This window comes from Cygnus atratus, chromosome 17, assembly GCF_013377495.2.
Source record: "Cygnus atratus isolate AKBS03 ecotype Queensland, Australia chromosome 17, CAtr_DNAZoo_HiC_assembly, whole genome shotgun sequence".
Taxonomy (NCBI): domain Eukaryota; kingdom Metazoa; phylum Chordata; class Aves; order Anseriformes; family Anatidae; genus Cygnus; species Cygnus atratus.
The window spans coordinates 14590179-14618166 of NC_066378.1; the positions used below are offsets into that span (position 1 = coordinate 14590179).

At 59.8% G+C, this 27988-nt stretch overlaps 3 protein-coding genes across 7 annotated transcripts; 1 reads left to right on the top strand and 2 right to left on the bottom strand.

Moving 5' to 3' along the window:
- Nucleotides 1-43: 43 nt before the first annotated feature.
- On the top strand, nt 44-2494 carry SRRD (SRR1 domain containing). The gene is made up of 7 exons (XM_035565707.2): nt 44-155; nt 228-268; nt 537-670; nt 1209-1307; nt 1383-1537; nt 1777-1822; nt 2094-2494. Exons 1-7 carry the CDS (start codon nt 49-51, stop codon nt 2316-2318), a joined length of 807 nt encoding a protein of 268 aa, XP_035421600.1. The 5' UTR covers nt 44-48; the 3' UTR covers nt 2319-2494.
- Nucleotides 2495-3356: 862 nt separating this feature from the next.
- On the bottom strand, nt 3357-11829 carry TFIP11 (tuftelin interacting protein 11). The gene is made up of 12 exons (XM_035565689.2): nt 11530-11829; nt 11078-11237; nt 10249-10405; nt 9620-9747; nt 8997-9149; nt 7882-8391; nt 7061-7167; nt 6671-6839; nt 6223-6466; nt 5416-5558; nt 4972-5137; nt 3357-3799 (listed from the first exon to the last, which is right to left on the bottom strand). Exons 1-12 carry the CDS (start codon nt 11718-11720, stop codon nt 3444-3446), a joined length of 2484 nt encoding a protein of 827 aa, XP_035421582.1. The 5' UTR covers nt 11721-11829; the 3' UTR covers nt 3357-3443.
- A 181-nt stretch (nt 11830-12010) lies between these two features.
- On the bottom strand, nt 12011-27979 carry TPST2 (tyrosylprotein sulfotransferase 2). Of its 5 annotated transcripts, none has more exons than XM_050714176.1 (8): nt 27874-27976; nt 21616-21740; nt 21184-21256; nt 17079-17997; nt 15475-15673; nt 14119-14169; nt 13016-13064; nt 12011-12236 (listed from the first exon to the last, which is right to left on the bottom strand). In XM_050714176.1, the coding sequence occupies exons 4-7, from the start codon at nt 17912-17914 to the stop codon at nt 13035-13037; spliced, it is 1116 nt and encodes a 371-aa protein (XP_050570133.1). In that variant the 5' UTR covers nt 17915-17997; nt 21184-21256; nt 21616-21740; nt 27874-27976; the 3' UTR covers nt 12011-12236; nt 13016-13034. The 5 variants fall into 5 exon arrangements, with proteins under 5 accessions (XP_050570133.1, XP_050570135.1, XP_035421583.1 ...); XM_050714178.1 differs by lacking the exon at nt 27874-27976 and adding an exon at nt 27502-27519; XM_035565690.2 differs by lacking the exon at nt 27874-27976 and adding an exon at nt 22919-22933.
- Between the last annotated feature and the right edge of the window lie 9 nt (nt 27980-27988).

Sequence of the window (27988 nt, forward strand, 5' to 3'; positions counted from 1 at the left end):
TGCCCGCCCCCGTGTGACGGCGGCGCCGACGGCGGCCGCGCGGGGCCGATGGCGGAGGGCGCGTGGGGCGCGGCGGGCGGGCGGCGGCGGCGGCGGCGGGGCCGGGCGGTGACCGCCGAGGGGGGCGCGGTGCTGCGGAGGCTGCGGGAGGCGCGGTGAGTGCGGGGCCCCCCGGGGAGCCCCCCCGGCAGGGAGGGCCCCGCTCACCCCGCTGCGCTTCCCCGCAGGGACGAGCTGCTGAGCTCCGGCTTCTGGGAGGAGAGCGCCGGTGCGTGCGGGGGCCGGGAGGGGAGGGGATCGGGGGGGACCGGGGGGAGGCCGGAGAAGGCCGGGGGGGACCGGGGGGGGGACCGGGGGGCACCGGGGGGAGACCGGGGCAGGAGCGGGGGGGGGGGGCGGCGGGGCACCGGGGGCACCGGTGTGCCGGTATGTGGGTGTACCGATGTGCCGGTATCTCGGTGTATCCCCGTGCCGGTGTACGGGTGTCCCGCTGTGCCCGTGCCGCTGTACCGGCGCCTGACGCCCGCCCCCCCCAGGAGCCGTTCGGGCCCCGCCGTGCGGCGCGGGGCGGCCGTGGCGCTGCGTCTGCTACGGGCTGGGCCGCTTCGGGACGTGCCCCGGCGGCCGGCACCAGCTGGCCTTCCTGCTGCTGCTGCTCGACCTGCTGGCGGTACGCCGCCCGCACCGCGCCCCACGCGTGTCACAGCCCCCCCGCGGGGCCCGGTCCCCGCCCCCATCCCACCCCTGTCCCGACCCACGCACGGCCCGGTCCCAGCCCCACGCGCGTCCCCCCACGCGTGTCACCCGTCCCACGCAGGGCCCTGTCCCCGCCCGTGCCCTCAGCCCCACGCGCGTCCCCAGCCCACGCAGGGCCCGGTCCCACCAGCACGCGTGTTCCCGACCCCACCCGTGCCCCCAGCCTCACACTTGGCCCGGTCCCCGTGCACGTCCCCAACCCCCTGCGTGTCCCCAGCCCGCCCAGGGCCCTGTCCCCACCCGTGTCCCCCCCACGCACGTCCTCACACCACACAGGGTGCTTTCCCGTGTCCCCACCCCATGCGTGTCCCCTGCCCCCACAGGGCTCTGTCCCCACGGGTCCCCCACACGTGTCCATGCCCCACGCTCAGCCCTGTCCCCACCCGTGTGTCCCCCGTGCGTGCTCCCACCCCACGCTCCGCCCTGTCCCCACCCCACGCGTGCCCCCGCAGGTGCCGCCCGACCGCTGCTCGGTGTTCGACCCGGCCTTCTCGGAGCTGGAGGTGGCGGCGCTGGGCGAGCTGGGGCTGCGGCTGCTCCCGGAGAACGAGGTGAGGGCGGCCCCGGGGTCCCACCCGCGTCCTGGCCCCTGGTGCAGCCCGGCCCCACCGCCGTGCTCCCCGCAGGAGGGCAAGCACCGTGTGCAGGAGGGGCCCACGCTGTTCTACATGGTGCACTGCGGGAAGGCGCTGTACAACAACCTCCTGTGGAGGAACTGGTCCCCTGCAGCCCTGTCCGACATGGTCATCATCGGCAACAGCTTTAAGGGGATCGAGGAGAGGTGCGCACCCGCCCCGGCCCTGCTCTCCTCTCTGCGTCCTTCCCTCTTTATTTGCCTTTTTCTGACGCTTCTGTCAGGGACGTCTGCGTGGTGCCCAAGGCTGGGCTCAGGTTCAGCGAGCTGGCGCAACAGCAGCCCTCAGGCATCTCTTACCCCCCCTGCCCCCCGCAGCTGCAGAGTTGTGTCCAGCTCCCCGGAAGGGCACGGACCTAACGCTAGCTCCCGCCTTTGTTTTGCAGAGTGCCGTCAAGAATACTGGAGAGAGATTACTCCTACGTAGCAAAGGTGGGAAGCACGGGTTTTTTAAAAGCTACTGGTTTGTGCTGGCAAAGCGCCTTTTAATGAGAAGGGGAATTAATTGCAACTGTAAAGAAGGGGGTTGTTTTTAAAACCTCCTGCCTTCTCAGCTAGAGTATAAAAATGAACCCCTTCAGGATAACTTTTTGTTGTCTGCAGAAGACACTGAGCAGGGGTACAGCTAACACCGTTCCCATCACCATGTAACCTCACAGAAACGTTTTTACATCATACATAACATTTTTTCCAATGTGCTTAGGTCTTAAAAGGGACAGAGGAAGTAGCGCTCCCAGCACACCCTCGGTACACGGACACCTTTAACGACACCTCCGTCCACTGGTTTCCCCCGCACAAACTGGAGCAGCTCTCCGCGGAGGTTTGGGAGTTTCTGGAGGAGCCGACGTACCAGGAGTGCGAGGACTTGGAGATCATCAGGAAGGGGGACGAAGGTAACGGGCGCAGCCCCACGGCAGCGCAGTCCTGACTGCTCCCCGGGCGGCTGCCCCGGGGCCGCGTCCCTCCTCCCAGGGTAACGCCAGCGCGGAAGAGAAGCCCCAGCACAGAGCGCGTCACCCCCACCTGTGAGCGTGGCGCCTGGATGCTGAGCCCTATGGGACAGTGTTGTAGCTTAGTGGTTTTTTAATAAAAGTGGAAGCTGTGCTTTGTCTCATGCTCACTTAACTAGAGCAAACTTGGTTAACTGCTGACACCTGCCTTTTAAACCAGCCGCAGAGCATGGTGACCGCGCTTCTGATCTCCCCTTTCGTGAACAATTCAAAGCCTTCGCCTGTATCATGCACGTTTTGACGTATAGCGACGGGCAAGTAATTTGAGGGAGGTGCAGTTGAAAGCGGCAGTAGCTGGTTCTAAACACAGGCTCATGAAAGGTCTTCCCCAGGCAGGGGACTCGAGCTGTTCAGCGCTACTCAAACCAGCTCTCCAGACATTCCCCTCTGAGGAGCCACGTCATTTCCCTCTGGGGAAAAAAGTGCCCTGAACTACTGAGTTCCTGTAGCACATTTGAACGTACCAGAAAAGCAATCGCCCTTCCAGCTCTGCTTTGACAGGGCAGAGAGGGGCACCGGGAGCTGATGCGGGCCTGAGAGCTGGGGCAGGGACCAGGCTGAAGAAGCCCGCGGCACACCTGGAGAGGCGGCCCAGGTCCCGGCCGCAGCTGGCAGAGAAGGGCCCACTGTGAGGGACAGCATCAGGATCATAATTATCACTGCCAGGGCAGCGCAGCAGCTGAGCAGCTGTGAAATCTTCGTGAGGGGAGCCTTTCACGCTGAGCTGCTGTTGGTGATGGCCCTGCTTCGAGCAGAGAGCGACTGCCAGTGGTCCCTTCTAACCCTCACTGGCCTAATGATTTCAAACAATTACTGCTGCAGTGGTGTCACAAGTGGCAATTACACAACATCCGAACTGCTGGCTCCTCCTCAGCACCACCTTCCGTGAATAATTTCACCTCTTGACCCTGTCGAAGCAGCTAAGAAACCAATCCTGGTATACAGCTGAAGCTTCGTTATTTACAAATCTGTAACTTCTTTATTTTAAGACAGTTACCCTAAAAATATCATTGAGATCATCTTTACAGGTCGAAGCAGGAGCCTCACTTCGCCATATCGATGAGGCTCTGGAGGGAGGTCGGCACCCAAGTCTTTTCTCCTTGCACAAACACAACGCCCCTGTCGATGTAAATCACAATCCGTCCAAACGTGTACAACTGTTTCCCTTCGTGCCGCTTGCCGATCACGGGCATGAACACGATGTTGTGCTCCTCTGCCTTTGTCTGAATCAGGTCCTTGAAGTTCATCGGCACGGAGCTGGCAGCCATGCCGATGCCTCGCTGGGCCATGTTCTCGGCCTCTCGCCGCTCCTGCATGGCCTCATACTGGAAGTCTTTCCTCCGCTCCGTGTGCGTGAGGTACGCGATGTTCTCCCGAGCACCCGGCTGCATGTAGCCACCTGGTGGGCAGACAAAACGTGAGAACAAGGTCCCAGCCCGCTCCTTGTGCAAGGTCCCTGGGCAAAGTCAGTCCAGGACACAGTAAATATTATTTAAATAAGTAAAGTTGAGCCATAATGTTCTGAATCATCCCTTACAGCTTTTGTTGCTTAAGTTTTAGTGTTAACGTTAATACGACAGACTAGATAGCTGAATCAGAGAACTGCAGCGAAAGAGACAGGGTTTGATATAATCCCCAACTGAATCTGAGCGTGCACAAGAGGACGCTGCGCTCCTACTGGAAAAGGGAAAACGACAACAAACAGCAACAACAAAATGTACTCCTCAAGGCCCCACCCCAGCCCGTGGTCCCCACGTGCCACCTTTGAGTTACAAACAGCGACTGTTGCAAAACACGGCTAAGGACTACAGGCACCACGCTGCAAGAAGCAGCGCTGCATCCCAGGGCTTTCACCGTGTGCAGCTGCACGAGTACCATGCCAGAAATTTCTCAATAGCTGAATTCCTCTTAGTGCAATGCCTGCCTGTTTTACCACAGGAACAAACACTTAAAATAGAGCTTAAGGAATTATCCGTGTTTCTGATGCAAATTCTCCATCACGCTATGAAGCAAGTGGCTAAGAACACAGGTAAACAGCAGTCTCTGAGGGCAGGACAAATTTCAGGCATTGCTCCCGTGGGCATTTCCTGCCCTTTTTACTCAGTTCAATTTCCAGCAAATTCCTAACAATCTCTTTTATATCAGAGGGAGGGTCACGTGGAAGGAAGGGCACTGCTCCAAAGCTAAGGAGAAGAACCTGTATCTCACCATAACAGGAGGAAAAAAAAACAAACAACCCCCACTAAATTATAGCTTCAGAAGCCAACGTTTTGAAATGATGCTCTCTGCTGCTCTCTCCTGACGTAAAATACGCTGTATCCAGGCTAGGCTGAAAGGAGAATCAGTAACCTCATGGCACAGACAACCGGACATTAAAAAACAGTTTGTGCTTCAGTGAAGCACAGATAATTACCATGGGCAGAGCAAAGTAAAAATCGCTTTGGTTCTTAACGCTCACTGGAGCAGCTGCAGTGCTGATTAGCAGGGCCATTCTTAAATACAGCCTCACAAGAACCAAGCGCTGCGGTGCTGCCATCACAGCAAGCGGAGCCATCACAGGAAGCCACCTACCAACGCTGGAAGAGACAGCCCGGTTCATGATATCAAGAGCTTCGTTAAATTTGTCTTTGATCGACGGATGTGCCAACACTTGGTCTGAGAACATGGACTTCCAGCCCAAGTACCACTTCGTAATCTCTTCGTAATTGGGGCTGTTACTGAGCCAAGAGCACAGCACCTGCAAAACAACATGACCAGTCAGATTCAATTGGACACACTTGTGAAAGAATGTCCGTATAACGCATTACTTTATTACTGAGCTTTCAGTAAAAGAAGGACCGTGACAGTCTGAGGAAAGAGTCCGGTCTCCTGCGTATGGAGCTACGACAGAGACAGCTCCACGTAGCAGTTAAACCATTTCAGCGCCGGGGCAGCAACTGATAGGCCAGGGTCACTAAAACGCTGCACTTCGAATCACGCCTGTCAGAAACGACTCAACCTTGGTAAGTTCCTCACCTGCAGCCACTTGGGGAAGAAGTGTTTCTCCAGCAGCCCGACAAGACTGGAGACAGAAATCATCCCCTCCCAGTCAATCACCCAGTAGAAGGCATCCATGTGCTGCTGGTGCGGGTTTATTATGAGTTCGTTCAAACACATCCCTAGGAAACAGGAAGAAGAGTTACCGGAGAACTCCACTTCCGAGCGCCCTGACCTATTTCACAACGATATATACGCGACTTGAGGAGCCACGGTATTGCACCAGGAGACATTTGGGCTCTTTAAACTGTTTGCCTGATCCCTGACGCTGGAACAGTGCGCTTCCATTTCCCACGATCACAATTTGCTGCCAGAGCTGAGAAACTGAAAACGTTCAGCTGTTGTTGCTTTTGGTTTTTTTTGGACCACAGGGCTTTTTAGCCAAGTCGCATGGCTGACTGAGGGATTGCAAAATCTCACGGTGAAAGCATTAACCCAGGCCTAAGAATACAGGAGTATGACGCCACAGAATGCCTCCCCATCGCTATCCGACAGCCATCAGATATTCCTGTCAGCTGAAGGACAGAGGAATCAGATGACTTAGAAAAATAAAACAAAACACTGAGGATAATCACAGGACTTCCCCGTGATTTCTACAATGTCTGCGCCTCTTAAAAAAAAGCACAGTAGTGGTAACACAAAAGAAGGTGCAAACTCTGTCTAAACTCACTAGTAATTTTTGAAGTGACACTGACAATTGTGCCCACGTGATTTTTCAAGGGTTAAGGGGGAAGGTGACAACTAGCAGATACAGCACGTAAATTGATGTTATTTGGCTTGTCTCACCTAGCTTAGGCACGATGTTTTTGACCATGAAGGCCTCCCACGACCCAGGGGTGAACACGTCCTTCCAGGGCTGAAGGATGAGTTTGGCTGAGGAGTCGCTGGGATGCCATTTCTGCAGCGCGTTCGCCAGCTTGTTTCGGATGGGAGAATAGAGCGGCTCTAATCGTGCCTGCATCAGGGGAAGCCAGGGATGGATCCACGAATGGATTGGGACTGTGTCTGTCAAAGGATTCCAGTTTTCAACCTTAAGGCAAAACACGGAAGAGATTTCCTAAGTCTATCCGCTGGCAGCAAGTCTTGCCAGATACGGAAAGGGCCATAACGTAACCCCCAGTTCCTAAATGCACTGACAGAGGCAACAGGCTGGCGTTTTGGAGGCGGTAGTTGGCTGAAATTGAATCGCTGGCTCAGAGTAAGGCTTCATTCTAGCACAGCTCTCCCATCTTACCTCTTTCTGTAGCTTGGGGAAGATGAGCTGATCCAGAATGTTATCCAGTATCCACACGGGAACAACGTGTACCCAGCTATCCAAGAAATCCACCATCGATCCACAGTTCCTCGGTTGCCACTGAGCTACTATGTTTCTGACGTACGGCATCCAGATTTCCCACATCAGTCTGGAAAAAAAAAAATCAAAGTTAAGTTTAAAGCTGTAGCCCCAAGCCCAGATAAACCAAACGGGTAACTTCTTTAAGAGCTACTCCCTTTTGTATAGTAAACAGCTGGATTTTAACAGACACCTCAAGAGACTCACCTGGAAAGCACACTTTATCTCTTCCGTCACTGAGGAAGCAGCATTTGAAGATACTAAACAAGGTGCGATTAATTTCTGATTTACCTGTGAAAAGCATCTGTCGAGAGGTCCTGCCCACCGTGCGATAAGAGCTGGTCGTTTTCTAGAAGGCTCTTCCACTTGGCTATAATCTCCGTGCCGTACGTACAGTCCTGGGAACGATAAGGCGTAAGCGGTCTTTACCCTTTTTCATTCCTTTCAGCTGGTGTCTACAGAGAACAGGCCGACGGCACGCCCAGCCCCAGGCAGCTTTCGCTCCGACTCCGAAGACAAGCTAGCAGCTTGCAGCAGTTATTAAAGTCCCACAAGGGAACCCCCCCCCCTTATGGATTTATCGCACCTCCAGAAGGAGGAAGAGGATTGTCAGAACTTTTCCAGGGGCACAGAGAATACAGACTCTGAACGAACCACAGCCTAAATGGCATTAGGAATAAACGCTGCATACCCGACTGCTTGAAAAACAGACCCCTCCGCTTTCCGGAAAATAAGGACTAGGGATTTAGCTTTTATTTGCCTTTTCTTCCTAACGTCGTGAAAAGGCTTGATTTTACTCTTACAAGCTCCCAAACTGTCAGCCATTTTACAGAACACTGGCCTTGGGCCTTAGGGAAGGTCTGAGTACGTGTGCAGGGTGGATCCACCTTCCTGCACGTTTATCTCACTCTGACATGAACGCTGGCGGCGTGCTCTGGAGCCTTCTCTTCTCCTGCCAGCTGAGAGGAAGGGTCCCTCTCTTTTTTTTTTTTTTTTTTTTTTATTTTCTCTCCAAACTGGACAGGAATTCTGGGCAAGGAGGGGGGAAGTCAAGATGATAAAAAACTTAAGCCGTCAATTAAGAACTGCGGATAAATGGAACTAGTGCGCACCTTGAGGGGATCCCAGTTCTTGAAGTAATCTTTCATGAGAGGATAGACTATTGCCACTGCCAGGTCTACCCTATCAGACATTCTGTATTCTTCGTAGTACTTGTCTTGGAGCGTCTCAAAAATCTTTGCACACTCATCCAGGGTCAAGGGATTCTCACAGTTGGGCTGCATCCGTCTCTCGCACTCTTCCACCATGTCCAGGACCTTGCTGAGATTGCTGATCGCGGTCTCCTCGTGCGAGAGGACTTCAGACATCTTCTGAATCTCGTGGGTCAGGTTGACGACCATGTCCCTCTCGTACTGCAGCTGCCGGTCGCTCTGGATGATCTCCTGCTCCGTGATGTCGATGAGGAGCTGTAAGTTGTGCTCCAGCTCAGGCAAGGCAAATCCCTGCGGCTTGGCGTCTTTGCCCAGCGGCTGCTGAGGGCTGTCGTCTGGGATGTTGTGCTTGTGGCTAATTTGACTGTAGCTGTAATAAACCTTTTGTTCCCGGCCCGTCATATCTATAACCTTCCAACAAACGAGAAAAAACACGTCTTAAAAACGTATTTCATGTTAAATCAGGAGGAAATCCCTTACCAGACTGGGAGATTTTCAACGACCTTCGTTACTCCTGCAGGCTAGTAATGAGATCTGGCATTCTGACGGGGGCAACAGGACGCTACCTCTAGAAAGGCCCACTCCTGGCGCGAAGATTTACAACGCGTAAAAAGCACTTTGCAGTCAGAGCTGGAAGACACTACCTCTGAACTCGATTTTACTCCTTCTCCGAGTTAATCTGCAAACTGCGTTGATGCACGCAGTATCTTGTTTTTGTACAGAAGTCTTAGGTAATTTAATACTTTTTAAAAACACGTTAATTTTAGGTGAATATCTTAATTAAGCGATGTGAGCTATGACGAATGTGAAACAACTTACGAAAGCAAACAAACCCAATGTCCCAGGTGATGTTGTGGTCTATTAAATGAGTCGATAATGAGTCTGAGGCCTCGATTTGCACGAGGCTGTAGACAGTCGGTTTTTAGAACTGCCTTCTATTCAGGCTAAAAAGCACTCACACCATTTAGTGGACGAACTGGCTTCCAGAGATGCCACCGCTTGGGTAGCAGCCTTACCTTGACTTGAGACAGCTCCTTCTGAGGGGCTGAAAGCTGTTTGTTGATCCTGCCCTTGGCTTTCAGTTCTTCTACTGTCTTATAGCTGTATTTGGGCTTTTTCTTGCCTCCATTGGGATCCTTCCGCCACTGGCTGAGCTCTTTTTGAAATTCCTAAATGAAAACAAAGAGAAGTTGCTGTTGATGCTCTGTCTCACCCCCAAATTGTCTATTTTCTATGGAAAAAATAACCACCAGATCAATGAAGAATGCCGTAGAGCAGAATAATAAGGAAAGAGGTAAAGCACAGCAGCCAGCTGGCTCAGCCAGCCACCTTATTCTCAAGGCTAGCAGAATGTTTCTTACTTTTTTTTTCTCCCTCTAAGCAGAAGCCAACTATTTATTTGGGAGGGGACTGTTTGAGGGTGGGGTTCTAGGAAGACTACCAGAATAAAGTGAGCCAGAACCAACAAAAAGAACACTGCAAGGACAGGAAAAGATACCACATGAGTTGCATTTAGATACGTCTTTACCTTCGTATCTAAAATGACCTCAGTTAGTTTTCTTTACCATGGAAGAGGATTCTAGAACTGATTTTGTACAAGTAAGAGGGAAAGCAGGTGTGCCAGGAGCCGTACAAATACCTCCTCAGCTTCTTCTTCTGAGTCAACAACAGGGAAGTCTTGCAGAGACTGGCTGGTTCGTTCAGAGCCGTATGCTCCCACAGCTCCTTTGCCTTTCCTCTGTTTGGCCTCAATCGGGTTGATAATACCTACCAAGACAGTCGTTACGTCAGGAGGAAGAACAGCTTAACTCAGAGAGAATATTTTTCTTACAGTACCTGAATTATCTGATCAGCACAAACACCCAGCCGAGCACTCCACCCCTGTTCCTGTGCCATCCTTTTCCACTTCGCTAACTTCTTAATGGCCACAGAATCACTGACTTGCATACGCACACACAGTGGTACTCACATCTGTACTTTATTGCTTTTTTATTCTATCACAGACTGTAACATCTCCTTTTCTGTGAGCTGCCAACCCCGGGCATTTCGTCTCCCTTCTTTCTTCCTGCTCTCACTTGCAGGAGAACAAGAACACAACACTGGCCTTTGGTAAATTAAACACAACTGAACCTTGCCATGAGGGCCCAGATCACTCGCAAGAGAAACAAGAACTCATTTGTAAGCCACCTCAAGATGAGAGCTCTTTAAAGAGCTCAACCTCTTCTCCAACTCACAACTTCACGAGAAACAACCAGACAACGGCAGTACCTTGAGCATTCTTCCCGAGACCTTTTCCGGGAACATAACCCATCTTCTGGAGGAGCTTCTGCCCGATTCCCTTGGTGTGTCTCTCCCAGCTGCCAAAGTCCATGAAAGATTTTGTCCCCCCTACGAAGCCTTTCTGACTAGGCTTGAAGTTACCGCCCTATTAAAACACACAAACAGACCGCAAAAGACGTTTAAGGAACCGTAACAGCCGAGCCCTGCTGAGTTTCTCTCCGAGAGGCAGAACTGCCCAGGGGCGCTTCAGCCGTCACGGCAGCGCACTGCTGCTTCTCCAGCTCACCACATCAGGGAGCCACGTCTGTGCCGACGGAAGCTGCCTGCCAGGTAGCAACCCACGGGAGCTGCTAGTTATCAGGCTCTGTCACTGCCTTCGGCTGGAGCTGTTTCCTGATTCTTACCGAGTTTGATAGTTGAAAATAAGTATTGTATTTATTTTTTACCGTGTAACACACTGGGATTAGTCATACCATTCAGTCAGATTAAAAATTTGGGGGAGAATTTTGGTTGACCAAAGAAAGGAACTAAAACATGCACGTTCTTTTAGTTTAACCTCAGCTGGCCAAAGGATTATTTAGGAAGACAAAAGAGCCCACAAGGGAGTGTTTTTCCGAAGGGCACGCAGCATTACATCAGAATAACCGTGAGCAGAGAGACAAAACGCCTCCCTTAATTGAACGCTGCCCTGCGTGGCTCCCTGGTTTCAGTTACTTCTCCCTTTCCTTAGTGCTCCCTTATCGCTCCACGGCCTCTGACCACCACCTGAGCCCCACAGACACGTTACACAGAGCAGAAACTCCCCGGGGCCGCTCACCGTTTTGAGCTTCTTTGGCACGAACTCCTTGGGCATTTCCTCCTGCTTGGCGGGCTTCTCATCTTCCTCAGAGTCCTCCTCCGACCCATCCTCCGCCGCCGCCGCCGCCTTCTTCAGCCCGGCGCTGATGAAGTTCACGGGGGCCGAGTAGTCTCTGGAGCTGCACCGAGACACACCGGGGAGCGGTCACCGACCGGGACCGGCCCCGGGGAGCGGGGGGGCGGCACTGCGGAGCGGCACGGGCGCGGGGGCGGCCGCGGCTCGGTACCGCGCCTTGGGGCCGAACGGGGAGGGCTGGGGGGCGGCGGGGGCCGCGGCCTGGCGCTGCCTTCACCGGGGCGCAGCGGGGGATGCCCGGGGGAGCGCCGGGGCAGGCCGGGGGGGGCCCTCGCGGCCGGGAGGCACCGGGCCCGGCCCCGTCCCGTCCCCTTCCCCCCCACACCCCCCCGTACCGCTTGCCGCCGAAGCTGGGCCGCTCCTCGTCCGAGTCGCGCTCCGCCCACACGCCGTACGTGGCCTCCTCCTTGGAGGGCCGGTGCCGCGCGCGGTGCGGGTTGAACTCGTTGTGCAGGTCCCACTCCGACACCTCGAAGCGCTCCAGCTCCACGCCGTCCTCCGCGCCGTACAGGTGCGACATCGACATGGCGCCCCCCGGCACGGCCCCGCCGCCCGGCCCGCTGCTGCCCCCGCTGCTGCCCCCTCAGCCCCCGGTAGCCGGAAGCGCGCCGTCCCCTTCCGGTACTTCCGGTACTTCCGGTACTTCCGGCACCGCGCCCCGCCCCACCATAGAGACGCCGCCCGGAAGGAGCGGCCGCGCTCGCGCCCCCTGCGGGTGGGGGCCAGCCCCGGGTCCTCCCGGGGCGGGGCCGCCTATATTACCGCGTGTATGAACTAATTACCGAGTAACTCAACCACAGCCCGCACACGGCCGCATGTAGTAACACCGCATATATTAATAGACTCTTAAATACAGTCTGTACACGGCGGGGGCCCTTACGGCCCGCCCCCGCCGGGCCCGGGGCTGCGACCCCACAGCGGGGCCGGTACCGGCGCCAGGCCCGGGGAGCCCCGGCTGGGGCGGGGGCCGGGGGCACGCCCGGCCGGTCCTGTCCGCGGGCAGCGCCTCCAGCCGCGGCCTCCTGGCGCTGTCCGCAGCAGCCTGCAAGAGAGAAAGGGAGCGGGCGTCAGGGAGCGGCCCCGAGGCGCCCCCCGGTGTCAGGGAGCGGCCCCGAGGCGCCCCCCGGTGTCAGGGAGCGGCCCCGAGGCGCCCCCAGCGCGGCCCTCGCGCCGCCGGGACCCCCGAGCTGCCCCCACGCAGCAGCCCCCCAGCAGCAGCCCCCCAGGCACACCGAGCTCCGGCTCAGGGCGCGCCTCTGTTCCCACCCAATGCTCCCGCCTTTATTTTCATTTTATTTTTTTAGCCCGGACACTGCTGTGAAATGGGAATTCCCAAGCGTTCGATTCCGGCAAGAGAAATGGCTGTTATGTTTCAGCACGGAGGCTGCCTGAAGAGACGGAGGCATCCAACGCGCTGCACTGACGGCCACTCTCGAAGTCGAGGGCAGCAGGCCGGGTGTGCTGAGCGGGCAGCAGCCGTGCCGGCCTCCTCCTCCCCTTCCCACAGCCGCCCCTTGCCACAGCCCCACTTTGTGTTCCCCACAGGGGTGCTCGGTAATAACGCTCCCAAGCGGGTGACTTCAATTTTGCCAAAGTAAGCCTCTTTCAGGGCTCGGGGGAAAAAAAAGTCCTGGCAAATCACCTCACGTAACAGTACGGCTCTGAAAACTTAAAGCAACTGTGAAAGAGATCATTGGCATGGTGAGCGTGCCTGGAGCAGCCTGGCTAATCCGCAGGCACAAGAAATTACACGAGCAAAATGCTATCCCTAGAGCAATGCAGGCGATTTGCACAGTCCCAAATTAAACTACAAGGTCTTACCTGGAAATCATTAATTTTATTAGTGAGAAGATGACGTGTTCTGCATCACCTACAACAACCAAGAAACAGAAGGATCAGTTTTAAGTCACCGTCTGCAATTCAAAGCATTCCCAATGCGCTCCCTGTATCAGGAAAGGGAAACGGCCAGGACAAAACGGTGCCACGGCACAGAACCAGCAGCCACGAGACTCGGCCACAGGCCTGCAGCTTCTCACTTCCCTCCTGAACGTGCACCGCGAGCCACGCGGGGTGGCCACTCAGGAACTGCAAGCGACACCTCCTGCAGTGAATACACGTGGGTGCTTGCTCCCCCAGCAGCCCCGTTTCCTCACTGCAGGGTTTGGCTACGCATGTTTGCACGTGACTGGGGCAGTGCAGATCAATCTGCTGCTTAAGGAGTCCCCATGCCAAACAGGTCAAACTGGCACCTTTGATCAAAACATCTGTGTAACTCCACACCAATCTACTGCACCTCCTGTGCAGGCAGGCAGTGCTTTCTGGAGAGTCAAGAAGTCTATTTTGTTTTTAAGTCTTTATATGTGATGGCTGTTGGACAGCTCTGCACTGTAAAAGATGGTCATCAGCTGTTCTCAAACACCGCTCTGCAAGGAGGGAGCCATGCAGCGTATGTTTGACACTGAAATACAACCACAGACACAGGAACAGGAAGGCCTATCTGTATCCTGAAATCAGATAAGCAATCCTTCCCGAAACATGGCAAGACCCAGGACAACAAAAAACTTTGAGTTTCTGAACAGAAGCAAGGTGGAAGTGTCTTAAAGTAAGAGAATGAAGAACTCGAGTTTGAGGAGTGAACGCAGAGCTCTACAGCAATAACCCACAAGCAAGAGCAGAACAGAAAGAGCTGACGGGGTGAATGAGCAGGCTGTGAGCAGCACAGAACACCACTAGGATTTGTCGTGACCAAGACAGGATGTCAAACTAAAAGCGTGGAGGGTGGAGCGGTGCACAGCAGGAAGGACAGAACAGAGCAGTGCCGGGAGCGCTTCCCCAGCTGGGCTGCCCAGCCTGCAAACGCCCGTAAGAGGGAGCAAGGGACCAGGCACCCAGGGCAAAGTGCTCAGATGTGGCATGGGACGTACCTGCAGGTGACCTTTCAAGTTGGCTGGCGTTTTATATTCCCCTTTTAAAACCTGTGGAAAAGAAAAAATTACTGACCGCTTCTTGGATAGCGACTGTACGAACATCTGCAAGTGCACCCTGCAAACTGCGGCGTGTGGCCTGGTACACGTGAGCCAGCAGAAACCTCGGGAGCATTGTTCCGCCTCGTGCTGGTGCCGTACTGGGGCGACAGCAGGAGGCTTGCTCCCAAGGGACTGAAGGCAGAGGCAGGGAAAGGCACCCCGCTACAGGGAACTGGCACAAGCTGGTCGTCTTGATCACCCCCAGCCTTGGGAGAGGGTTTCATCTTTACCATCACGCCAGCTCTCCAAACATAACCCAAGAAGTACCGAAAGGCCCAAGTCAGAGACCCGCAGTCCCTAGCTCTGCCCAGTGCAGATGTTCACTCAAATCATCCGTGTCCTCCAACAGCTCTCAGCAAGCACAGAGAGCAAGGAGGAACTGCGAGAGCCCAGAGCACTCAGAGCACAGACCGGCTCCAGGGAAGCTCTTCTGGGCTGCCAGGTTTGTGCTGCTGCCCTCCTGCCTGCCCACAGACCTGCCCGCAGCACAACAGGAACAGGCACCCCCACAACAGGAACAGGCACCCCCCACTCCCATCAATGTGACGAGGGACACCTCGTCACGGGGACTGCACACAGGGCTGGGGGCTGCAGAATCCAACCCCAGTCCGGGCAGGACCGGTCCACCCCAAAGAGAGAAATTCCCTCTCTAGTAACTGCTGTCTGCGGCTCGGCAGCTTCTTCCTCCCCGTTCTGATCCAGACACGTGAGTCAATGTTCTAAAAAAAGTTCTTCTGGTTTTGCCCAAAGACATTATGAGCCTCCAGTCACTTTCCCCGTGGGACTGCGGGAGTGGCTGGCGAGCTCCACGCAGACACAGCACAGCCCGAGCTTTCTCGTGGGGCCAGACTGGAGTGTCTAGTGCCAACACCCCCACATCCAGATAACGTCGCCGTACACCACTAACCCCCACGGCTGGGTTCGAGACTGGGGCTGGATCGGGGAGGGACAGGTCAGTATCTGCCACAACAGAAAAACGAACCCACCACAAAATCACAGGGAGCACAGTCGCTCCGAGCCACGCCAGGCTCCGTGTACCGCATGTAACTCCGGAAATCTGCTCGGTGTAACCGCACAGCGACTGCTCAGGCTCCCACAGGGAGCAGAGCTTTTGTGTCTCCGCTCTTTTTTGACTCGCTTCAGGAGCCCGTGCAGCTGCAGGCGGCTGTGTGGGTGCAGAGCTCTGCAGTCCAACGCCAACGCCCCTTCCCGTCAGCGCCTGGCCGCGCTCCAGGCGGCGGCGGCGACACTCACTCTGTGCGTGTTGTTGACGACCAGCGGGTCCGGGTGGCCGTAGTGGGGCGGATTGGCGTACGGGTCGTAGCCCAGCCTGGCAAGCATGGGAGCTATGTGGGCCATGTCCTGCAGCACATCCCCCGGGATGTGCCCGATCCATTTCGATAACGCCTCCATGTTCACCGGCTTGATAACCTGGTCTGTCGATCTTTCTATCCTGGAAGGAAACAAAGAAAAACGTAAAACAAGGCACTAAAGCTGCTGTCGCTTGGGTTTCGCAGACACGCTGGGCTGGCGGAAGCCTTCAGCTGGGCTAGCTGCCACCTGAACGTTTTGCTTTCGGTGCCCAAGACAAGTGTGCGGCTCAAATGCTGTTCTGCACCTGGTGTGAGCGCGGGCAGAGCCCCCACGGGCACAGTGGTGCTGCTCCGGGGGCAGCCGAGGTGCCTGCAGCCCTGGGGCTCGGGTCCCTGCGTGACCGCGCTCACACGGGCACCGTGTGAGCTCCCGCCTGCCTCCTCGCCAGCTGCTGCTCCAGCCAAACCGCGGCTCCACACGAGCCACTCGCCCTGCAATGGATCCCGGCCGCTACACCCAGCAGGACCAGCTCTGACAAGCAAAGCCAGCCACGGAGCCCTGCTGCGCTGCACTTGCTGCTCCCCTCCCACCCTGCGTGGGGAGGACGCCCAGCCCAGGGCTGGCTCGGCTGCAGCCCAGGGAAACCACACCCAGCCCCGCAGAGGCAGTGCCGCGCGCTGAAACGGGCAAATGTGCACAGCGGCTGCAGCCCGGGAGCCTCGGCACTGCTACCCGGGCGGTGAGGCACGAGGGACGCGCAGGGCCACACGGCCCCGTCGGCACCAGCACTTCCACGCCGGCCGCACGCCCCGCGCTGTCCCCGAGGAGAGGAGCGGCCACGTGCCCCGCTGCAGCTCCCCGCAGCGCTGCTCTGGTGCATCGAGCTGATGCAGGCGAGAGGAATTTATACCAAGACTGCTTGTGTGGTTCCCATAAACGGCCGAGTACATCTTGCTAAGGCAGGCTTAAGCTTCCCTGAGGAAAGAAAGAGCAATAAAAGACCCGAAGAAGGTGGGCGAAGGCAGGCACCTCCTAGAGCCCGGAGATGCAGAGCCAGCGAGGAGGGACCTGGGTGTGTCTCCATGGGAGGGAGCATTCGTTTCGTTCTGCAACACCAGCACCGACAGAATTACTGCCCACAACGTGACTCATCAGCAGCAAAACTGCAATCTCGCTAGGAAGATTTGAGGATGGGTGGAGAAAAGGCACGTTAAAGAGCTCAAGCTTCTGAGCAAGCAGTTCTTTTCGAATTAAAGATCGATGTCACTTCTGCACTGTCAAGAAAGATGAATAAAACAGTCACCCGCTCCTACAACCCTCGTCTGGCAGGCTGCTCGCTGGGGTACAACAGACTGCTACCATCAAGTCCTCCTTTGCTCAGAAACGCAAACCTGCTGCAGTGAAACTGGACGTGCTGCAGCTTCTACCCCTAAAAAGCACGCACCGACACAGGGAACGGATCTTTGCCCCCCGGTTTTAGCCCTGACTGGCTTTGTGTAACGAAATGCTCCTCGGGAAGCAGAGACCAGAGCTGAGACACTCACTTGGAAAGGGACACTCCGCCGGGCTTCCCTATCAGCTCCTCGTGGTGCAGCACGGCGTCGCTCCAGGAGATGTCCAGGAACTTCATGATGGCATGCATGGACTGCTCGGGGTGCAGCACCAGCTGCTCGTAGTAGACGGGCAGGCAGCGGGACCGCCCGATCTCCAGGCACTGGGAGTACATCACCTCGATCGCTTTGTTCCACTTGGTCAGGCAGTCCCGGTAGCTGTTCAGGTCAAAGCCCGCGATCGTCACTTTCCGTGTGATCATGGAGTGCACCGAAGCCCGGCCGTCTCGAACCATCAGGAGGAACTTGGAATTGGGAAACAGCCTGGACAGGTAGACGGAGGACTTCAACGTGAAGGGGTCCTTGTTACACAAATACCTGGCCGGCTCGCCGTGCTTGGCGATCACCTCCAGTATAAAGGCCTGCATGGCGGCGTCCAAGACCTGGTCCGTCACCCCCGCCTCGTCCAGGCGCATCTTCTCCCGGCCCGACTTGGACCAGGCCTGCCGCATCGCCAGCACGCGGGGGATGATGCGGGTCTCCTCCCCGCAGCGCACCTCGGGGTGGGCGTCGAGCATGGCCCTCATCAGCGTCGTGCCGCTCCGGGGGACGCCGCCGATGAATATCAGGGGCATCTCCTTGCTGTAGCGGTACTCGACGTGGTTGGAGTCCATCATGACCAGCTCCTCGTTCTCCGGCCTCATCAGCCGGTGCCTCCTCTTGTTCAGGACCTGCTGGCACTCCAGGACCTGCTGGCCAAGGTGCAGAGTCACCATCAGGGCGACCACCGAGCCCACCGCCAGCAGCACCCGCCTCATGGTCACCCGCATCCTGCTGTGCTCTACATGGGCTGGAGACCAACAGGCGACCACGCTTCAGCTTTCAGCTAGCGAGCGTCCAACCCAGCGGGCATCTGCAAGAGAAAGACAGCGCCTCCGGTGAGCGGGGCCGGCGCCGGCCGCAGCGGCACCTCCGCGCCCAGCCTGGCTCCTCGGGACGCCCGCGCCACCCCCGGGCTTTCATCAGCTCTTACCTATCAGCGCTTTTCAGGCTGGGTGTCTTCTCCCCAGCACGTAATTAAAGCGTGTCTGAGAGCACGCCCAAAGAGATTACTCTCGACTGTTTCTGCACCCAGGATCTCAGGTTTGCGGCTGGAGCAAAGCTCCACGGACGTTTTGGAGAGGAGGGACCACCACACACCCAGTCAGCTCTTAGAGAACCGTTTCCTTACGGCACCGACCGGCTTTGCCTTCATCCGGTTACTCCTTTGGATCGAGCGTGTATTAGGTTAGGAGAAAAATCTCCGGCTTTACTTCCACCAACAGGGTAAGTCACCTTTAAAGAGCCTGCTCCACCCCAGACGAACCCCGACGCTCCCACCCTTCTCCTTCCTTCCAGCACGGGTTCCCTGCACCCAGCGCACCACCTTCCTCTCACTCCCGCCGGCCACCTGTTTCCTTCCCACAATGTCTGTAGTTTTACATGTGCTGCCACAGGGGAGGGAGAAGGCCGAAATAAAGAGAAAACCAAAAGCATCTCATGCAAATTTGAAGCGCCCGACTCAGAAGAAGCAGTTACCCATTAGAACGAAACGAGTTGAGAATTTAAACCAATTTCAGGGGTAACGCGTCAGTAACAGCAGCGTGCGGTCTGCGCTCGACACCTGCACCCCAGACTGACCTTACACTGACGTCCTTGGAGCCCTCCCGTGGTCCCAGGCCAGGTGTCTGCTCCGCGGGACGCTCCGGCAGCAGGCTGCCCGTCCCCGCGCCGCTGCCCGCGGTGGCTCCCAGGAGAACCGGCACCGTCCCACGCCCGCCCCCTTCTCCCTCCCTCTGTGAGCGCGGGTTTTGCAATCCTCCCGGGGTCACGCAGGGATTTCGAGTTCCTTGTGATTACACGGCCGGGGCGGGAGCCGAGGCGAGCGGAAGGAACGGGACGTCCACGCGCTTCAGTTCGCCGACAAGCAAAAGAGCCGCCTCGGAAACGCGGCCTCCCCTCTCCGCTCCTCGTGAAGGCGCGCCGCTAGCAGCGGGCGGCGCGGAGCGGGGAGCAGCCAGCAGAGCCTGCCCGGCGCAGGCCGGTGGCACGGCGCCTGTCCCCATGGCACGGCGCCTGTCCTGGTGGCACGGCGCCTGTCCTGGTGGCACGGCGCCCGTCCCCATGGCACGGCGCCTGTCCTGGTGGCACGGCGCCTGTCCTGGTGGCACGGCGCCTGTCCTGGTGGCACGGCGCCTGCCCCGCAACCACGCGCCCCATCCAGCCCCTGCCCGCTGCACCCGGCTGCTCCCGCCCGCCTGCAGCCCTGCGCACCACCAGGGGCAGACCCGGCGAGGCGGCGCCCGCCTGCCCGGCCAGGTAGGCTCCTTCCCACCCCGACAGCAGAGTAACGCCACCCCGGGACCACCCGCGTGGCCGTGCCACTGCCTGGGCTGACTGCTCTGTCACCGTGCCAAGGGGCAGCAGTGCCAGCTGCGTGCCCGCGCGCTGTGCAAAAGTCAGAAAGCCGAACGCGGGTACGCTCGGTCAGACCGCAAGTCGCGGGGAACAACAAACAGCTCCCTGGCATTTAGTCAGCACCAGGCGCAGCCGGAGCCAGTGATCGGACAAGCCCTGTCTGCTCCACCCTGCTATCTCGATCTGCTTCAGTCATGTAAACGTATTCAAATGTTCACCCTAAAAGTAATTGCTGAAGGCCACAAGACCCATTGCAACGCATTGCAGTCGGAGCACTCGGGATTTAAGGCCAGCTGGAATAATTAGGGCTGTGCAGACCAAGACAGGCTAATTAGCAGGAAAGATCAGCAGTGCAGAAGGAGGCTGGGAGCACAGAAGTGCTCTGTTCTTTGCAATAGCGGCTTACAGGGAGCATTTCCCACCGCGACGCTCCCCGGCACAAAGGAATTCTCTCATTTTGCTGGGCAGAGGGGAAGGCTGGCTGCGAGCCCGCCCGCGCCACCCCTCGGCTCCAGGGAACCCGCGTGGGGGCTCGACCCGCCTGCCATGGGGGCACACGGCCCCCCCAGAGCCCACCCCGCAGCGGCACCGCTGCCGTGGGCAGGGGAGAATGCCGAAACGCGGGGGCTGACGGCCACGGGCAGGGACACAGCTCCTCCATTCCCGCTGTGAGCTGGACCCCCCCCTGCTGCAGCACACCGCTGCCCCCCCTCAGCAAAAACCCCGCTCTGCCCCCCGCGGGGCGCCACGGGACCGAAAGGGCTGAAGCACGCTGAACGTCTCGGAGGGGATCACCCCCATACCTGGGCCGGCGGAACCAAGAGCGGCGAGCGCTCAGCAGCATTCTGCTGGGCCACTGCAAACAGCTCCGGCTTATTTTTGATTCTTGAGCGTAACCCTCCCGTCAGAATTTCCCCAAATTTACGGGGCCCATTAGCCTATGAGAAGGCGGGGTCGGACGGCTCCCTGCACAGCAGGCACCGTGCTGTAAAACAGCCTGGCACAAGCGGGCAGCACGGCCGGCTGGTCAGAGGCACCTGCGGGCCTCCAGGTACCTACCTGCCCCTGAGCCCTCCCCTCCAGCAGGAGGCAGGGGGCTCTCGGCCTCCCCTCCCGCACAGCGCCGCGGGGACAGCGGGCAGCAGCGGGGAGCAGCGGGGAGCAGCGGGGAGCAGCGGGGAGCAGCGGGGAGCAGCGGGGAGCAGCGGGGAGCAGCGGGGAGCAGCGGGGAGCAGCGGGGAGCAGCGGGGAGCAGCGGGGAGCAGCGGGGAGCAGCGGGGAGCAGCGGGGAGCAGCGGGGAGCAGCGGGGCAGGACACAGCTGTGACCAGCTGCAGGCAGCGCAAGGCTCGTGCAGGAAGCCGAGTGTGAGGGAAGATGCGGGCTGGTGGGGAAGTGACAGCAAAGCGGTGACCAGCAAGGACACCAGAGGCCCTGCAGGCAAAGCGCCTTCCATATTTTGCATGCTGCTAAGACATCCGTATCAATCAGGCTTAAAGCGTTCCTCGTAAGCTACCAAAGGCAATAAAATATTAACGGAGCATCAGTGAAGGTGTGGGCAGACGTATGAAATATTCATCAGTCCACTGCTGGGACCACAGGGGAATCAACCGCTCTGGCAAGAGCTCTCCATGCAGGCCTACCTCCTCCCCGCGTGTTCATCTTGCTGCTAGCCGAGTGTCACGCCGATACACACCCAGGTGGCCGCAGAAATACCTGATGGGGAAGAAAAAGCACAGGGTCGATTTGTTTGTTGATCACAGATAGGTACGAGCGTGGTTACAAGCGCTGCTCTTCCTCCTTGGCACCGTCCCCGCCGCACGCACGCCTCCTGCCCGAAAGCTCCCTCCGAGCCCCGGGAGAGGCGGCCCTCGGGGACACCTCCGGCCAGCACCCAGAGCAGGGCCGGGGTGCGGGCGGCTCGGCAGCCCTCATCCTGCCCAGCTGCGTTTTGGTGCTGGCAGAGCTGGGACAGCACAGGGAGAAGAGGGGCGGCAGGACGGTGGCTGCTCTGTGCAGGAAACTGAGTGCCCTGGAAGGGAGAAGCCCCAGGGGAGCAGAAGCAGCTGCAGTACCTAAAAGCAGGCGGCCAGCCGTCCAAACGTGGCACGGTTCCACTGCACACAAGTGACCGGAGCAGCACAGCCTGTCCCAGAGGAAGCAGCTTCAGACTCGCTCACCGCAGGCTTTGTTACAAACGCTGGAATCAGACAGAAGCCAGAATGCTGTCAGAGCTCCCGAAGCAGCAACAGCAAAGGGAGCCCAGAGGACACCTCGCGCCCAGGCCCTGAAACTCGAAGCTCGCAGCTCCCAGCAAGGCCACGGGGATGCAAAGCTCAAGACCAGAGCAACGCCACGGAGCTGCGTGAAGCTGATATCCCCCCGGTGCCAGTTCAAGGGCGAGAGCCGGCCCCAGCACTGCCCCGGTGCTCCCGGCTGCCCGGCGCAGCTCCAGCTCCTGGCGGCTGCAGGACCGAGCCCGCCAGGCGCCCCCGAGGACACGACACTGCCCGTGCCCGTCCGCGGGCCCCGGAGCACGGCGCAGCCCCGCAGCCCTCCTGCACTCAGCTCCCCTCCGTGTGACGCCGTCCCAGCCCGGGAGGATGTTCGTGAGAACATCTGAAGCGCAGACACTGATTGTTATTCCAGCTACCCAAGAGTCTCCTCCTCTCCTGCCCAGCTGCCTTCGGACGTCACCGGCCCCTCTGCCTTAGCACTGATTAGGAACAAGAGGGAAACTCCACCCGGCGGGGACGTCGCAGTGGGGCAGAGCTCAGCTGCAGCACATGCATCGCCCTCCTTCCCCACAGGGCCTCCTCCGCCGACCCCGGGATTCCAGGTCCGGACGAGGCTGCAGGTCTGCGCGGCAGCAGCCGCATCCCCGGGTGCGCCCCTGCAGCAGCGCGAGCTCTGCAGCACCACGAGCCGTCTGGTGCACCCAGCGGCAGCGGTTTAACAGCCGCCCCGCTCCGGAAACCCCTCCGGCTCTTGCCCTCGCACACACGCACACACACGCTTGCAGACTTCCTTCCTGCGCCTCCCGCCGCAGAGCGGGGCCGTGCAGCGTGCCACCGCGCAGCCGGGCGCCTGCAGCGCCCCTACACCACCCCTACACCCTCCTGAGAAGGGGTCCCGTGGCAGGCAGAGGCAGGGGCACACGGCCCCGAGGGGACACGCTGGCTGCAGGGCAAGACAGCAGCTGCTTGTGGTGCTGAAGGCACGGCCAGTGGGGAAGGCACCGCGCCGCAGCCCCGCGTCGCTGCCTGCTCACTGCAAGGCAAAAAGCACGGCTCGCCCGCGCTGCCCATCGCCAGGCCCTGTGCTGCGGGGCTGTGCCGTGCCTGGGGACGCCTCTGTGCCGGCACACGATGAACTCACCATACACAGGCGGGCAGAGCTCACAAACAAACACCGCTGGAGCGGGACAGGCACCCCGCACACCAGCTCGCCCGGGGACGGCCACGTTCCAAGCGCAGACGATCTGCAGCGAAGCGATGTTGCGGGTACATTTTTCAAAGCAGTGACGCGTTACGAACAAGCAACCAAAACAGCTCCTACAAGAAGCGTAACGTGATCAGAAAATGCATTTTCTTTTAAATCATTCCCAGAAACGGTTGCTGTTCTTCGCAGCTCCCCCGAAAGCCATAGGTGGGGCATGGAAAAATTTAGCTCAAATCCTTGGTGCTTAATAAAGGATGAGGAACTGCGAGCGTCCTCGTGGTGGAACAGCAGCAGCAGCTGTGGTCAGCAAAAACACACTAATGCATCTAACTGGCGTCTTTGCAAATCAGCAAAACTTAATTACTTAATTGATAGCCTTCAATTAATTCACGCGCTGGAACACACCCGGCCTGCCGGGAGGCGACCTCGGCTGGTGCACCCCGGGCCCGCAGCACAGCGGGGCCAGGCGGTGGGAGAAGGGCTTGTACGTGCCTGAGATTATGCTGCTGAAGGGTACCAACAGTGTTCAAACTGGAAAAAAAAAAAAAAAAAAAAAAAAAAGAGCTGCTTTTAAGCAACCACGTGACGAGAGCAGCAACACCGAGAGCAGGGCGTTTTTGCTTACTAAGGCTAAGGAGGTGCTGAAGGCCACAAAGCCGGGAGCATCTACAGGAACCAGAAGCCAACCCCACTAAAAATATATGGATTTTAGACCACTTTGGGGTTACGGGTCCCTTTGAAAATCCCCAGATAGAACAAAGAGCACTGCGGCTTGCATTTGCAGCACCACAATCCCGGGCACAGCGGTGAGAGCAGCACGAGGTCGGAGCTCAGGCATGGCCTGCGGCTCCCCCACCTGCACACCACGCTGCCCTGGCAGCCCCATGGGTCCCACCCAGCCTCCTCTCCAAGGAGCGTTTACCTCCCAAACCACAGAGCCCCCTGCATGGAGGCACGGGGGGATCTCCTCGCGCCGCTGAGGACCCAGGAGACGAGCCCAGGCCCAGCCGACGCAGGAGGGCAGAGGCAGCGCCCCGGCTCGACGCCGGCCTCCCTCGCTCAGCGGCGCCCGGCAGGTGCCAGGCGAGGCACGAACGGGGTTTGTTTGCTGCCTCGAGGCTGTCACCACCAGAGAAACCTTTCATTTTCCTGCTCAGTGCTAAAATGTTCCCGAAGTAATAAAAATCCCACCAGTTCTCGGTATCTTCATTCCGTCTGCCTCCCGTGCCAAGCGGAGCCATGGCATTTTGTCATTCTCTGAAGGAAACTCAGGATCCACCTCTGCCAACCCCTCCGAGAGGCAAAACCCGACCAGCCCCGCTCTCCAGCTGCCCTATTAATTACGAAGTGCCTAAAATGAAAGCTGCCTGCAAACGGCAGCGCTGGAAGCATCAGCCCCGGTGACCTGGAGCAAGCTTCCACACCCCAACAGGGCTCGGGCGGGCTCTGCTGCCGTCCCAGCCCCTTGGGAAAAAGAAGGAAAAAAGCCCAAAACGTGCTGCGGTGGCGACGGGGGCCGGAGAGCCGCCTGCCCACCGCCAGGGCCCGCAGCCGGTGGGGAAGCAAAGCCCGGTGTGCTGCTCCCCAGGCGCTCCTCCGAACGAGGAGGGCAGCAGGGCCGGGAGCAGGGCTCGTGGGGAGGACCCACGCCGCGAGGAGACCCGCTGGCCCACCGGCCCTGCGGCAACGCGGCCACGGCCGCACAGCACCCCCGGCCCCAGCGGCCCTCGGCGTGCCTGGGGCTGCCCTCGTTCGTCCTGGAGACAGCAGATTTCTGGCTAGCGATGGGGAAGTGGCTCTTGCCACATCTCATTTCACAACCCTCGCTGCTTCAGAGATGCTCGCAGCCCAGCACCGCGCACCAGGGCTGGCGAGCAGGAGCCCCGCGCAGGACCCCCGCCGCGGTGACGGATGTGGCCACCGGGCAAGGCGCAGCCATGGGCCCTCGCCGGGGAGCATCCGCGGTGCACGAAACCAGGCCAGCAGCTCTGAGCTTCAGAGGGACGTTTCTGACGTTTAATCAATTCACAGCTCCTCCTTGCCCACGACTGTAATTACATCGCGGTAATTCCCTCGGGGGACAAAGCCAAAGCCCCGCGGGCACCCCAGAGGACCGGCACTGAGAGCTCACAGACCGGCACCTCCGCTGCTCCTGCTTCTCCCCCACCCTCGCCCCTGGAGCCACCGACAGGAGCAGGAGCAGGGCCCGGGGCAGCGCAGTTTGCGTGCAGGCACTTATTCCTCCCAAGCTGCGTCCTGACGGGCTGCGCAAGTGAAACCGAGAGCGCCGCAGGTTTTCCTGCACCGAGCTGCAGAGGGACCGGCGAGGGGAGCGCCGTGGCTGCCGAGGGCAGGGGTGTGCACGTTAATGCACCAGCCTCGCTGCAAACCCAGCTCCGCACTCCCAGAACTGAACAACACATTCCCCACAAGTGTGGGTGGTCAGAGCCTGCCATGCAACAGGGAGAAAAAGAAATCAAAGGAACTGCTAGAAAAAATACCGAGCATCTTCAAAAAAATATTTTCCAAGTCCCCATGCCAAACCGTCAGTCTTAACGAGCTCCGTTCCTGCACGCACAAAGACCAGGATCTGCAAAGTAAAGGTTGTTTCTACAAGAGAAACCCCAAAACCTCAAATCTGCTTAAGAAACAAAATCAAAATATTTTATTTCCCTATGAAGCAACACCAGCCATCCCCAGCCCCGAAGGCACCGAAGGAGGAAGGTGCGGGCAGGGGGCATCGGCTGCAGCCTGGCCCCGACCCCAGCCCCGTGTGGGTGCGCAGCCCCCCTCGGACAGGCGCAGCGCCCCAGTGCTGCCTGGTGGCTCGTGCAGCGCCCAGAGCCCGGGCAACTACTTGCTCCCAAGCCACGGCCCAGGGGGAGCTCGTCTCGTGGCACCGTGGATGGATGAAAATGGAAAGGGGCCCTTGTGAGACGGCTGCCCCGTGCTCGCCGTGGCTGCCCTGCAGGACAAGCCACCCCACCTGGAGCCTCAGGGCTCTGAGCCTGACCTCGGCCGTCATTTACACGCGCAGACGAACCGAACCACGGCGATGGGCTCGGGGCGTCCTCAGCGTGCTGTGCCAGCAGTGCCTGCAGCCTGCGCGCGGCCGCTGCCGGCACCACCACCCACGCCAGAGCCGTGCCCCGGCACTGAGCAGGAGCAGGGCAAAACCCAGCGCCTGCCCCACGCAGCTCAGGGACGCAGCCCCCAGGTCCGAAGGGCTGGCGGTAGCTGCACGGCAAGCACCCAGGCGCTGGGTGAGAAGCAGCCCTTCCCCAGCCCCGAGGCCGCCCGCCGAGCAACCTGCCGCTGCTGCCGGGGCTCCTCGTGGCCAGGTCCTGCACGGCGGGTGGGAAGGCCGGGTGGGTGCCCCGCGGGTGGGCTGCACCACAGCCGGAGGGAGCTAAGGCACGCGGGGGACAGGGCGGCAAAGCTGCTCCCACAGGCCCTGCCTGCTCGCTGCCTGCACTCGCAGGGCTGTGAGATTTGAAGCACAGCAGCTCTCCTAGGGCAGGAAGGAGGCTGAGGCTTCCTAAAAGCATCACGGATTCGTCAGAAGACATCAGCGCAGTGCCAAGCGAAACCACCTGCTGGGGGGTTGCCTCCTTTCTCCAGAAACGTTCCTGACAGGCACCGCACTTCGCAGAGCTCCCGCGATCCCACCCATCCCTACGGCCTCAGCACATCCGTAACGCAAACCGCCTTTGGGATTAGCTGCTTAAGACGGCAGCAGGAGCCGCTCACGCGTTTTTGGAGACCCGCAGGCAGAGAGCGGCAGCCCCGCGGCCCTTCTGGGGGGGCACGCGGCGACCGCACCCACAGACCCCGCGGCAGCTCCCACCGCTGCGCGCAGCCCCGAGCCGCCCCCGGGCGCGCGTTGGGGCATTGCCGGCTCACCACCAGCCCCCGGTGCTGGGCAGCGCTGCAGGCAGCACAGCCCCCACCCCGCCTGCAGCGGCGGGGACGGACGGGACGGAGGCACGCGGCCGGCACGGTGCGGGTGGCAGCGACGCCCGGGCCCGGCTCTCTCCTGGACGCAGCACCAGGGAGCACGGGCCCCAAAACTCCGAGGCCCCGAGGCTTGCTCGGGCGGCCGAGCCCTCGCGCGGGTGCTGCGCTGCGATGCTCGGGGGCGCGCGCGGGGCTGCGGGCAGCCCCCAGCCGCCAGCCCCCAGCCGCCAGCCCCCAGCCGCCAGCCCCCAGCCCCCAGCCCCCAGCCGCCAGCCCCCAGCCCCCAGCCCCCAGCCGCCAGCCCCCAGCCCCCAGCCGCCAGCCCCCAGCCCCCAGCCGCCAGCCCCCAGCCCCCAGCCGCCAGCCGCCAGCCGCCAGCCCCCAGCCCCCAGCCCCCAGCCGCCGCTCCCACGCGGAGCTCCCGGAGCAACCCGCAGCGGAGGAGGGAGCTCCGCGCCCCGGAGCGGACCGCCGGTGTCCGGGGGCGCCCGGGTCCCCGCAGCGGCAGCGGCGGCAGCCCCCGCCGGCCCCCTCCCCGACCCCCACCTCCCGCGGGATCGCACCCAGGTGGGGCGGCGGCCGCAGCAGGGTCCGGAACGGCCCGGCCCCGGGGCCGTTCGCCTCCCCGAGCCGGGGCCGGGCCGCGGGGGGCCGGGTCGGTGCCGCCCAGCGCCTCCGCTCCCCGCCGGGCACCGCGCGGGGCCGGGCTGCGGGCAGGGGGCGGCCCCGCGGCGCTGCTGGGGGCGCGGCCGAGCCGGTGCCGGCGTCCGCCCCGCTCCGCGGCGCTCCCGGAGCGGCGGCGGCGGCGGCGGCGGCGGCTGGGGACGGCCCCGGCACGCCCGTCCCGCACCCGGGCACGGAGCCGAGCGCCCCGCACCGGGCACCGCGCACCGGGCACCGGCAGCGCCCCCCCCCCCCCCCCGCCCCGCACTCACCGGTGCCGCTGCCGGTGCCGCCGGCGGCGCGGAGCGGCGGGGACGCGGCGACGTCACGCGCACGAGGGGCCGGGATCCCCGCGCCGCGCGCCGCCCCGCTGCGCATGCGTCCTGC